Raw genomic sequence first — 13708 nt, forward strand, 5'->3', positions numbered from 1 at the left:
TTTTCCCAGTCTACCCATGTATGGATTTTATTTGCAATAGAAAAAGCACTTGCGGTTTCTTTATGTAATAAGTGCATGCGTGACTCTCTCTCCCTCTCTCTCCCTCTCTTTCTCCTATACATTTAGCTATAATGCTGTCACACTTCAAATAAAGCTGAGGCCCTAAATACATGCTTAACACTTTCTTTGTGGCAGTACACTTATTTTTACTCCACCCCTTTAGATATCCTTCCCCAATAAACGATTTGAATGACTGGAATAGTTACAAAAGCTCTCATGAACATTTTCTCCAAGTGTAAATTATTGGAAGACTGTTTATATAATTTATGAAAATCTTTAGTCTTGTGTCCTTTTAATCTTGGTGAATCTATCCTACTGACAGAATTCTGCTTCTGCTCTGTGCGTTAAGGTTGAATTTATTTCTTCAGCTTATCATGAAGAAAAAGAGAAATGAAACTGCACTTTCAGATGGATGTAATTTAGCTTCTGCACATATCCACTGAGGTTTAATGCTTCTCTAGTTTTCACTGGTGAGTTTGTCAAAACTAAAGCTAATCAGGGTAATTCTCTCCATTTAGTTCTGGTGATGTTTTGATAACATTAAGTTTATCATAAAAACTTCTTATTCCTTCTAATACTTTGATTTCTTGAATATTGTTTGACACATACACCTCCCTCCCCCACAACCACAATTTATAAGAATTTTAGGCACAAGATGACTCAATTATTTTTTCTCTTTTTTGTGTGGTTAATCCTCAACGGAGGACATTTTTCCATTGATTTTTAGACAGAAGGGAGGGAAGGAAGAGAGAGAGAGAGAAACACTGTTGTGAGAGAGACACATTGATTGGTTGCCTCCTACAGGTGCTCTGACCAGGGTGTAGATGGAACCTGCAACCCAAGTATGTGCCCTTGACCAGCAATCGAACCTGTGACCCTTTGGAGCTCAGGTGGATTCTCTAACCACTGAGAAACACCAGCCAGGGCTATTTTTTCTCTTAATACTCTCTATTCCGGTGTTTTTACCCACAACATTTTGTACTAAATGACTTCAACATGAGAAATGAACAAGTGTCCCTCTTGCCTCTCTGTCCTACTGCTTGCCGGCTACAGAATGACTTCTGGAGTAGGACTGCTGAAAGGAAAACCTTCGAGGAAGACTGTGTATCTACACAGATGACTAATTGGAAGAAAACTATGATTACTGAGGTCACCTGCTGTACAGACTCACAGAACCTCAGATTTGAAGGAACCCCAGGAGGTGAAGTCCTCTACTTCTCCCCTGTGTGCTGTTACTACCAAGGGGAAGGCACCATTGTCTCTGGATCCACAGGCTTTTTTAACGGCTCCTCACTGCCTTATACTTTCACTCTTGCTCCCTCCCCAAAATTTCATTCTCCACAAGCAGCTGGGCTCATCATTTAAAAATATAAGTCAGATTTCTGTCCACTGATTAAAACCCTCCAGTGGCTCCAGTGGATTTAGACCACAATCCAGGCTTCTTCCCGTGGATGTGCGAAGCCCTGCATGACCTGGCTCCTGCCCAGTTCTCTGGTCTCATGCCCTCGCCCTGTTCACTCTACCACAGCCGCACTGGGCTTCTATGTGTTCTTCAATGCTGAGCTCCTTCCCACCTCAGGGCTTCTGCTTAGACTGCTTTCCCCGGATCCTCTGCAGACCTTGTTTCATTCTACTACACAGAGCACCCCTCTCCTCACACCTACACTCCCACTTCACTCTGCTTTCTTTTCTTTCCAGTTCAGAATGGATGAGGAGCTTTTGTGGGGCTGTTGGGTTGTGGTCTTGCATTCCTCCTGAGCCAAAGCTCAGCAACATTTGGCTAACCAGTGTTAAGGATACCTTCTTTGTGCCCACAGCCTGCGACTTTCAGGATCCATGGTATGCCTACACCAGTTCCCCCATCTGCTTGACAGTATCCCTGCCACCAGAACAAAGTAAAACAAGACCTCTCAATCCAAGGCAGGCGAAGCAGTCGCTTACTTATAGTGGATCCGGACTCGGGCCTGTTCAGGGAGCTGATGATGACAAAGCCGAAGCCTTCGTTCTCTTTCCGGTGAATGACCACATCGTTGGTCTGCAGGCTGTGGGAGGCGAAGCCTTCGGGCGGAGAGGCGTTGCCACTGGGGGCAGCGTGGTTGCTGTTGGTGTAGGTCGCATAGTCACTGCGTGGAGAGCTGTGGTGGGTTGATACGGAGCCTGGACTCCTCCCGTTCTCTGGGCAGGGCTCCCCTGGAACAACAGCGTATACAGGCACTCAGTTATTTAACAAGGTCTTGATGAGCGTTTTCTGTGTACTAGGCACTGTTCTAGACACCAGCATTGTTACCAGACTGGCTTCTATTTCCCCCAGAAGTGCAGAGCCACAAACCTGGCTATGGAGATCTTGGTCCCTTTTCCTCTCTTCATGGCAAATACAGGTAAAACCCCTCATCAGCTTCCTATTTGCTGCTACCTGTTTGTATTTCCTTCTTGTTAAGACTGCAGCCCCAAGCACAATGCCTAGTTATAGATATCGAGCTTCTTAATCGCATAATAATAATTGCTCAAAGAAGATCATAAAACAAGTGGACAGAATCTTAAATGGTACTGTGCACAAGAATTATTAAAGAACTTGCAAAAAATATGCATCTTCAGAGTCCACATATAAGAAGTTTTTTCAGCAGATCTAGGGAAGATTGGGCACAGGAATCCAGGTACTGTTTCTAGGCCACACTGAGAAATGCTGCTGTAGAAGTCTTCGAAGTGGGGCTAACAGCCCAGGGGATGTCTATGTAAAGTGACCTATCATAATTTTACTAAAGAGCTATGGTTTTATTTAATTTTGTGATATTATGTTAGCTGAGAAGTGTTACTTCACTTTGTGTAGGTAGGAAACATTCTTCTTAAAGCAGTTTGCTCACTCTAGGATCTAACAATGTTATCGTGCTAAGGAATAATGAATTTTGAGTCATTAAAGGAAGTGTTGGAGGCCTGGCTCATTTACATTCTGTATTATTAAAAAATACACTCTATTATCAATCAGATAAACCAAGTCACTACTTCCATGAGAAAGCAATTATATTTATGAGAGAAATGATAGAAAGTTGGCAGCCAAGAGAAGCTAGTTTTTAAAATGAAAGTTGATCTGTCATCCAGAAAGACTTTTGTCATTTTAACTTAATACTTAGGTAATGGTATCTTGATTAAAAGAGCTGAAGTGGGCACCTAGAATACAGTAATTAGAAGACTGTTTCATCTCCATCTTACAATTTAATCAGCATACTCAAAAGATGTTATGGAACAGAGGAATAGTAAGATGGAAAAGAATCACAATTAATGATTTTTTGGGGGGTCTCTAGACATCATCTCCTATTTTGAAGTCTGGAAAGTATCTCATATAGCCAGTTAAAATTAATTAGCAAAATTTCCAATGAAGGCTCTTAACTTTTTAAGCTGCAATTCCACTCTAAAATGGAAAAGTCAGGGAGAAAGAAGAGACTACAAGAAAGGTTCTGTTACACTGATACCTTAAGAAAAAGGAGCTGCATTCATTCACGTGCCCAGATTACAAATGGCCTTACAAAAATGCATGCATGTCTTGTTTGTAATTACCAAATAAGATTCAGGCTGCTGCTTATTATCATTTGAAAAATTTGATTTTTTGGTAAGATTTAATTAATCAGGTTTTAATAAAAGAAAACAAATTGATGCTTTTCATCTGTAAGAAATGTGCTGAGGTCATAAAAGAACAAAAATGTCAAAGCCTATTTTCTACCAAATTAAAACTGCCTGTAAAATGTACCCTCTCCGCAAGAAAACATCATCCAAAGACATGCTGTTATTGTCTCAGTGAAGCACTTGTCCTTTATCAGTCCTTCTGCGCGTTGGAAGAAAAGTGATTAGAGATAGTCAGGAAGAAGAAAAACAAACAATTATTATGCTGCAACGTTAAATTGAAAATCTCCCCGAGTTATTGGACCAAATCAGTAACTAAATGTCATAGGCAGTGACAAGAGAGATCTCATTTTCTGGCTGTCATATTTTAGGGGGTTGAGAGCTTGGTTGTCAGTAAAGCGGCAACAAGGAAAAATTATCTGTCTTTGCAATAAATGGCTGGGAGTGGCTATGCCACAGGTTCTACAGAGAGAAAGAAAATCTCATCCACTAAGTCAACGTGAGAGGTCCCTGGGTAATTACATTAACAGGATACTTTTCTATTGCTTTTGGACTTCTTTCTCTTTCAAGCTCTAGAACAAAGTTCTTTATCTTTAACAACATGAACACATTTAAAACCAGGGAGTTAAGAAGACTTCCAATGATTGACTTTGAAGGATTGAATTGACTCGACATCATTTTTCTACTCCTCTCCAACAACCAACCCTTCCTGGTGTAGTGCATGAGCATCCTTGTTTTAGAATAATACAGTAAAATGTCACAGAGTGACTAAATACCATGTACATTTATTTTAATTCACTAACTTCCATTATCCCTGACTCATCCTTTTGTCTCACATGCAAATGAAAATATAGAATTCAGTCACTTAGTATCTACTCAAGTCAGATAATTAATGTTTAGGTTGTTTCTGTTTCTTCTGCACTAGTTATACCGGAAATCACCACTGGTTTACTGGGGGAGAGGCTCCATTTGGGAAAGCCCGGTTCATTGGCTGTGCCCTCCAGATGAGATGTTTTGACTAGAACAGTCAGCAACTGGCCAGAAGCTGATCCTGGCCAGCAGACCCATTTATTCTTGTGCAGTGTTGGCCTATATGTTGTTAAAATTAATTGTCAATGTTTTAAAACAGGCAGCCTTTACAGAAATACGGATTTCCAGTTTCTCTTGAAATACTTGGTAGTGATTTGCTAGAGCTGGGCAATGGCTGCTCCCCTTGATGGGGTTTGCAGTTTGCAAGTAATCAGAGTCCCAACCATTCCCCAATGTCTCTTGCAAATTCCTGATTTACTAATTTACCTGGTGAGTGAGGGGTATGCAAGGGCCCTAGGAACTTGTTCAACGGGAGCCTTTGTTTCCCATCCGTGTCACAGACTGGGTGCCAGGATCCTGTCACCAAACAGACCTTGCCTGTTCCAGAGTGTGCCTAGGCTTCTTCTCAGGACCGTTCCCAGGAGGATGACAGCACTGCAGATGTACAGGTCTTGTGTTGAAGCATGACTGAGGCAGTGGGGTTGTGTGTGGACAGAGCTTGGACTTGGGGGCTGGAGTGTTGACAGACATATGCACCGTCAGGGTGCCTGATGGAGCAGGGCAGCCCAGAGGCTGTAGCCCTGCCTCTGGGGCTGGCTTGCCTGCAGACATTTCAGTTGGTGCACTCCTGGTTATACGGCTTATTTAAATGGGTGACATGTTCGTAGATAAAGAATAAAGAAATGTATTTTGAATTGACAAAAAATGTAGTAGCTGGGACCAAGGAACCCACTGGCTTCCTAAACACTGGCTAAACTTCTCACTCATCTGACAGGAAATCCTTCCCTTTCTCGGCATTAGGACAAGAATTGGACGTTCCCTTAGGCGTTGGAGAAAAATGCTGGTAGCTTAAAGATGGACTCTAATATATTTTGACTAAGTCATAAAACTTTCTTTCACATCAGTTCTAGATTAACACTTTAGGAAATTCCTCAGGGACACCCTTTTCTCAGACAAATAGTGCATATTCAAAATAATGTATCATTAGGGTAAACATCTCAAACTGAGCTATTACACATATAAATATTTACACTTTCAGTGTAATAATTAAAGGCATTCTTCTACTATCCTTGGGAAAAAACAACTAAATATTGGATCTGATGGCATGAGTAAGACATCTCTCAAAACCCATTTAAGGTACAGAATCTGTGCTAAAATTATCTGGTAAATAAAACTGGATGCACTACTGCATATTTTCTTCCTTTACTCCAGTTTCTCATTTTTGAGGATCTAGCTTGCCATTGCCTAATTGAAAAGATTGCCTTAGTATTTGTACGCTTTTTTGTATTTTAATTTTAATTGCATGTTTTTTTTATATTTCGATATTTGGAGCAGGTTTTGTGTTATTCTAATCTTTGCCCAGTGTAACTCACCACCTGTATCTCTCATAATGGATGTGTTTTGTCTTGAGCATCAACTAAGAAGCCAGTGCCCAATGTCCTCTAAGGTGGGCAGGACATTTGTACAAGCTTCGGCAAGCATACAGCTGAAGGGTATGATCCGGATGACCTCCCTTCTTCCAGCACCTTCTCTATAATGTTGCTCCTTTCTTCAAAAAGGTGGCAACCCTGCCCCTCTCCTCACTTATCTCCTGTCTCTTCACAGCTGATTGCTCATGTCCCTTCAGCTTTCAATCATCTCATCCTAAGACAGGCCTGTGCCTCCCACTGCCTTTGCTTAGGAAAGTGTAATAATAATGATAACAACAACTTTGAAATGGAATCTCTGCTGTCATATGAATTTGTAGTTGTCCCTTCTCACTGTTAGAGACATGGCAGCTATGAGGAAAGGCTGTTTTCCTATGTCTTTTGTTTTTTTAAAATCTTTTTTACACAATTTCTAGGCATTTACTTCACTATCAGGGTATCCTTTGCTGAACTTAATCATTTTCAATACTGATGAAGCTTTCAAGAAAGAGTGGGCTGAATTAACTTGGAAACTCTCCTGGTGAGAATGAGCAGTCTGCAGCAGAACATTTTCAAAAATTAAATGCACTTGACATGCACTTCAAAACCTAAATGAGTAAAATTGGTAAGAACTGCAGCAAAGAGCATCTTTACAGAAGTCACATGTTCCACAAATTGCAAGAATACATTTTTGCAGCATTTGGCATACACTCCAATAGCTTGGGTTGATTAGAACAAAATTTAATTTGCAATAATCAGCTGGTGGCAAGGGGAGCATGAAATTATGTTGGTGCACTGGTTTTGCACTTTGCAGTGTATTTCCTTGTAAATCAGGTATCTTTTTAATTTATCTTTGGGCTACAGGACATATAGCATGGCAAACTTTTTATTGAAAATCACTCTGTGGGGAGAGAGACGGTTAAATGTTAACCGAGAAAACATTGTCTTCCTTCTGGCATCTTGCCCAAGAATAAAGATAATTCAAGGTGTTTTGCTTCTTGGGTCAAGTGGTGTGGCAGGAATTTCTGAAGGTGAATGACGCTTCTTAGCAAAACCTCCATATGATACGAAATGTATGCCAGTCTCTGCTGGTGAGGGCTGACTGTTCTTCTGACTTCCCTTTTTAAATGATTGCCCTTGCTCAAAGTCTGGTTTCTAGAAGACGCGAATAAAAAAGGATTTTTTGTTTGACTAATAAACTTTATTCTCTTGAGTCATTAGCAGCCTGTGATTAGCCAGTGGTCCCCTTTTTAATTCAAATATGTTATAATGATAACACATATGAAATACTCCTTCTTATTTTTGGAAGTGACATTTGCTAAAGGTCCGATGTCTTTGCATTCCCTGAGGGTGGGGATGGTGACAGAGTGAGGAGGAGACTGAAGGTTGTATAAAAAATAAGCCCTGGCGAGGGAGGTGAGTCTGCATCATTGCTGACTCTGCAGACTCTGGGGCAGGCTGCTGTGCCTCTGTCTCAGTTTTCTCATCTGCAACACGAGGGAACTGGTGTTGCTAAGGGCCTTCTTAATTCTAGCATTTGTCATTCTGTACAAGAAACAGTCAGGGGGCCCAGCAGAAAGGCCACAGGCCACGGAGGCAAAGGGTGACAAGAGACATTGTTGGTGCCACTGCTCCTGTGATTCCCAGAGTCACGTAAAGGCAGTGTGGGACTATATTCCCAATGTTACGGAGTGCTCAGGTTACAACAAATAGTGTGATTCTTGTAATAGACATATTCTTTAAAATATAAACCTTTTTGGAGGGAGCTGAGATGGTGAAGAGAGAAACTGAATCATGTTATGACTCCAAGGGCTGACTTTTGAAAGTATGTCTGTGGTGGATTCTTTTATGAAGTTGGGAAAATGGATGTAAAGGGAATAATTACTTCTAATTTGTTTCATAAGTTTGGAGTTATATGAATTGTGTTTCCTCAAAATGACATACAGCTATATTCCTGTAAATCAGGGTAATAGTATTATTGTTACTTTTTATCAGGCTCTACAATAGAAGCTAATTTTCCACCCTTGTTGCCTTATTATGTTATCAAAATGCTGTGGTTCTTGGTTTGTAAACACAATGAGGAACATTTTCAAAAGCCATATTTTTCACCTACTCCAATGTTCTTATGACTAGCATCTACCAAGCAAAGAATATACACATCTTAAATTAGCCCCAGGCTTTGCTCGAAAATTTTAATGACTGCATTGAAAAGGTAGGCCTCAAAGACTGCTTGGAATTGTGCTAGTGGGGTGCACAGGCAAAATCAGTTCCATTTGGAATATCTAGGTTGTTTTCTCTCATATAATATAGAAATTGATTTAATTGCCTTTAGCATGGCTCGCAAAAGTATCTCACCAGCTAACCTCCAACTCTTGCTGCTGCTCGATTACATACCTCCACATAGCACCTTTCTTCTCACAGTGAGGCTGACCTGCCCGTTGCGGGCTGCGTGGTGCATGAGGTCGATGACGTAGCGGTGGGTCTTGCCGGCCACGGGAATCCCATCAACATAGACCAGCTCGTCTCCTGGGTGGAGGCGGCCATCTCTGTCGGCTGAGCCCATGGCGATGACGGCGCCAATCAAAATCTAGAGAAGCAGTGAGAAGAAAAGGACATTTATGTTTCAAACTTTTAATATACAAATAAGTATATAAAAACTTGGTGAAAGATTTTATTCCCACATTATACCCCTTGCGCCAAACCTGAGCATGTACTTGAAAAAAGAGAGGCTGAAGGGGTGCCTTTTTAACTTTTCCAGATTGCTCCCTCCTTCTAGAGAAATATAAGTTTTGACTCGCTGCTGCCATTGGCCATGAAGTTTGGGGGACACTTGCTACCTAGCTCCTAAATTATCACCCTTAAGAAAATTCTAACCCCAAATAATCTGATGCTACTGGCCACTATGCATGGCTCTCAATTGAAACAAGTTGGGGATTGGCTCCTGACTTCAATTCTTATTTTTGTGGCCTTGGGCAAGGCTTCTTAACCCCGTGAGCTTCTTAACCCCATTTCTTCATCTGCAAAATGGGGAGAATTGAGTGAAATAATGCACGGGAGGTGTTTACTTTGCTCATGGCACATAGTGAGCTCTCCAAAAATGTCAGGAAACCTGCTGCCACAAGTTACTAAACTCTTATAAAGATTCAAAGTGTGTTTTTTGTTTCGTTTTGTTTTTTTGCTTCACTTTGAAAAGCTGAAGGTAAACAAAACAAAACAAAACTCATGGTTGGCTTTTACTGGCTAGTTGACATAAAAAAACTCAGCGAATGGACCTGGAGAATATTATGCTAAGTGAAATAAGCCAGGCAGCGAAAGACAAATATCACATGATCTCGCTTATACATGGAATCTAAAGAACTTAATAAACTAATGAACAGAATAGATTCAATGACATGGAAGCATAGATGAGACTGATGAATGTCAGAGGGATGGAGGAGGGTGGGTGGGTGGAGGGGGAGAGAGTAACCAAAGAATTTATGTGCAGATATACACAACCCAAGGACACGGACAATGGTGGGGAGAGGGACTGGGGAGGGGGAAGGAATGGGGTGGAACGGGTCATTGGGGAGGAAAAGGGACATCTGTAATATTTTAAACAATAATAACGTTAAAAACAAAAAACAAAACTCAGTGAAATATTCCCCAGATTTTCCCTTCATTCCTTTAATACTTATTTGAAGCACCATCCTCTGCACAATGAAAGTTCTAGTTCTGCATGTCCCCTGAAAGGCTCTGCTGGTTAGGTGGCTACCATACCAGGAAATGAGGAGGGACACATTTGGGAAGTGTGCATTTTATGTAATTCCCTGAACCAGGGACTGTGATGAAAGGCAGAAAATAAGGTTTCCCATTTCTCATTAGAAACACAATTTAGTGTCCATTAGTAAGGCTTTTATCTTTTTCAGAAGAAAGATAATAGTACTTAGTATTTTAGTTTTGCTGTTTAACCTATAAACAATTTTTCTAACTCATGAACAAAGGACACCCTTTTTCTTTTGCCAAGTGGCTTAGCCACACAGCATCTAAAGGCAGTAGTTACCATTAGTCTGATAATATTACAAAGCCTATAGTCTCCGTTTTATTTTAAATCTTTATAAAATGATCCCTTGCTCACAGATTGATTTCTTTCAGGTGCAAACATTTCTTTCAAATTCCAGATCTGTGCATTCCAGCTAATTTGCGGAGTTGCCATACTGTGATCTGTAGGCTTACATGTCCTCAGGCCGGCAGCACAACCATTTCTTCTACTTGGTCACACTGCTTAGTGCGGCCTGTCAACATGGCAACTAGATCTAAATGCCCAAGACTTCTCAGGTATATGCAAAATTAAAGTCTGAAGAGTTTTCTTTTTCCCTCTGTCCACTGGATAGCTCTTTTTATGCAGAGAAATGAAAACTCCCCATCACTACAGCTGCTTTTCAAGTATTCCTGGAGGGTAGGGGTGGTAGTAGATTTGCTTCTATGTTGAATATTAGTGCTCTGATGAGTGATTCATTATTACTCTCACAGGAAAGGCCTCACATGTCCTGCCTTAGATTGGCTGTGCAGCGTCGGGTATGTTTCTGACAATCTCCATTTTCCCTTATTGTCATGCCAACCTGAATTTATGAGTTTCTTTCTGAAGGTGTTCCAATCTATTCTTCAAAAGTCTCAACTCACTAAGGAGCGTTTCAAAAATTTGCTAAGTGCTTTGTGCAAAAGCCAGTTAAAATGAATGTTTGTTTCTCCACTGCTCCATGAGAAGCTGCATTTAACTGGGTTACCCAAAGAAAATGTTTCAACCTCCAGATTTCCTGTGTGCTGTAGTGGGAGAGTTTATAGGTGGCTATAGAAAAAAATATGGTTGTGAACTCCTTGTCTGGTTAATTATCAACTTTAAGCTATAGTTCTGATTCTAACTGATCAAAGTGAACCAGAATAACAGGTTACAACTGAGAGAACCACAGCTGCAATTGATCCATCTACAAAAGTTGTAAAAATAAACTTCCATTGGAAAATTCCTGTTCCTCTCTTGACAAAGGAAAACAACAAAGATACACAGATATCCCTGAAGTTATCTTCTGTGCTACTAGTTTAACATTATCCTTTAAAGGGAAAATCCCAGTAAAGCTGCTTTTCTGCTGTATTGCTGTGGTATGAAGTACTCTCCTCGCTAATTAATTCATTTATCTAGCAAATAGTCATTGAGCCCAAGGGACACTTCCAGGTGCCAGGAATCCAGCAGTGAACAATAAACAATAATCTCGGCTCTAGTGGTAAGACAATAATAAACATAATAAATGTGTGGATATGTTGTATCTAGCAGGCATGTATTATGAAAAAATAGAGCAAGGTGGGGTGGTGGGAGGGTGTCAGTCATGCGGCTGAGGTGGTGTTGGAGTTGGTGAGAGCAGGCCTCAGGGAGATGTTGACATTTCAGCAAAGACTGAAGTTCACCAGACATTTTTAAAAAACTTGAAACTTTAATCTTTAACTTTTAGTTTGTTTTATCAAATATTATATATTTATTTCTAAATAAGCTATGTTCAATGAATACGTCAATGGAATATCTAAACCAACTGTACATATTCAATATAATACTTCAATATAATTTATTACATAGTATTATACGTATATATATTATTGTATAATTACATTATACAATCCATCCTCTATCTGTTTCATAAAGAGGTTGCCACAGCCATTAAGCAAACTTGAACTGAACTAGCACGGGGAATGGAGTAGGCATCCGAGCTGCCTGTCCACATTACATATGTATCAGTTACGTTGGCTCCATCCAGGAACTGCCGCCTTTGCTGGGAAGACGCTGGCCACGCACTGTCACTTCTGGCTCGCATGCTGCTTTGTCCCTAGCCTTTGGCCCTTCTGCGCCTTCATGCATTATATTTCACTGCGAACACAGAGTTAGCTCCATGTGTCTCTCTCTATCCAGGAAAAAAAAAATCCACACTCTTTTTCTTTATTTTGATTATACTTTGTACACTCAGCACATTCTATTAGTTTATTTCCTGTTTGCCACCGTAACTGCAGGGACTAGATAATCTATGATTCCTTTTTGCGCTGTAACTCATATTGGAGTCCCACTGTATATGCTATGTTCATTTAAGCTCTTGAAAATATGCCTCAGGATATCTGATCCCTTGTCAATAGTTCTCAAACTTTTGGGTGCATGTGAATCACCCAGTGAGTTTGCTAAAAGAGACTTTTGGACCTACCCGCGAGAGTCTGATTCTGCAGGCCTGGGGTGGAACCTGAGATTCAGCATGTTTAATAAGTTCCTAGGAGATGTTGAATGCTTCTGGTCTGTAATCTATCACACTTTGAGTAGCAAGGTTCTGAGTATTCCCACTTGGTCCAATGGCCACAGGCTCTGTGGTCTCCCTGGTCATGTTCCAGCACCTCCCCTCAACTCCCTGCCCAGTCAGAGTCACTTTCCAGGTCTGCTGAGGGACATCCTCCTGAGTGCATGGTCAGGCTACATATTCCTTCCGCGCTTGCTGGCCCCTGGCTACACTGGCCAGTGAGCCTTCCCAGCCAACAATGGCCTCGCTCTTTCTGGCCTCCCTGGATTCTTCAGCTTCTCATTAGCTTTCTCATTGCTCTTGGAGAAATTCTTTATTCTGTCTCTATTGTGTTGGTTCTGAAGAAACAGCTTTGTGGCAAAACAGACCAAGAAAACAAAAACAAACTAAGAACCAGCAAACAAAATGAGAACCACCTTTGCATGCCTTTGAATTCTTTCCTGCACTACCTCATCTTAGTCCAATCCCAGTAGATACGATCTGAAATAATTACAGTCAGGGGCAACATGACGATGTGGAGGGCAGAGTTCAGGCTCTTGCCTTCTGAAACTCCCCACCCCCTTCAAGTCTGCACCTAACGCCTGTGCCAAAGAGTATGTCTGTCATCACCTCGCTCTTTCTTTAACAGTTTTCCTCCACACAAGCCTTTCTCCACTGCAGTGTTTTCAAGTCTTTCCATCTTGATGCCTTTCCATCTCTTTTCAGCTCACAGCTGGAAACCTCAGTTTTGTTCCTTTCTGGCAATTTTTCATTTCTTTCTATTTCTATTGTTATTTAACTGTAAAAAGTATTTCCTCTTGCAGGAAAAATGCCCATATGCTTTGTCTGAGCTGGAGTCCCGCTGTTCATTATTTGCTGTAAGCCGTGTTGTCGTGTTTAATGTGCACCCTGAGATGTCAATACCATTTCATATATATGGAGGGAGAAACCCATTTGAGGTAATTTATGAGACCACCTGCGGCTGGGGACCAAGTCACCTCCAGAGCCTTTCCTTTGTAGCACGCCAGCAATTAAATGAGGCTAGTACATTTTGTTTGTGTATTATCTCTGGGCTTACAGTGGAAGAAGGCAGGAAGGAAGGGCTCATGAGAGATCTTTACAGTAGACTCGCTCTTCCTGACATGGTCTTTCTGAGGTGCAATATTCTGGTCTTCAAGACATTGTTTTCTGGCTTTGCTTGCTTGAGAAAGATTTAGGTCTCTACTTTATGGCTGACCTGTCAGGCTTGTAACTTGCAGCCCGAGTGTGTCTTAAATCATTTGAATAAAAGAATAAACCAAAATAAATCTAAATAAA

General features: G+C 41.0%; 1 protein-coding gene across 4 annotated transcripts in view; it reads right to left on the bottom strand.

The window, feature by feature from the left end:
* Nucleotides 1-13708, bottom strand: part of MAGI2 (membrane associated guanylate kinase, WW and PDZ domain containing 2) — a 1283361-nt gene that overhangs the window by 133279 nt on the left and 1136374 nt on the right. For all 4 annotated transcript variants that reach the window (XM_081147187.1, XM_081147188.1, XM_081147190.1 and 1 more), the window contains 2 exons: nucleotides 8505-8697; nucleotides 2002-2250 (listed from right to left, as the gene is read on the bottom strand). In XM_081147187.1, the coding sequence (XP_081003313.1) occupies nucleotides 2002-2250; nucleotides 8505-8697 (442 nt within the window). The remainder of the gene's footprint in view (nucleotides 1-2001; nucleotides 2251-8504; nucleotides 8698-13708) is intronic.

The sequence above is a fragment of the Miniopterus schreibersii genome (genome assembly GCF_964146895.1).
Source record: "Miniopterus schreibersii genome assembly, chromosome: 9".
Classification (NCBI taxonomy): Eukaryota; Metazoa; Chordata; class Mammalia; order Chiroptera; family Miniopteridae; genus Miniopterus; species Miniopterus schreibersii.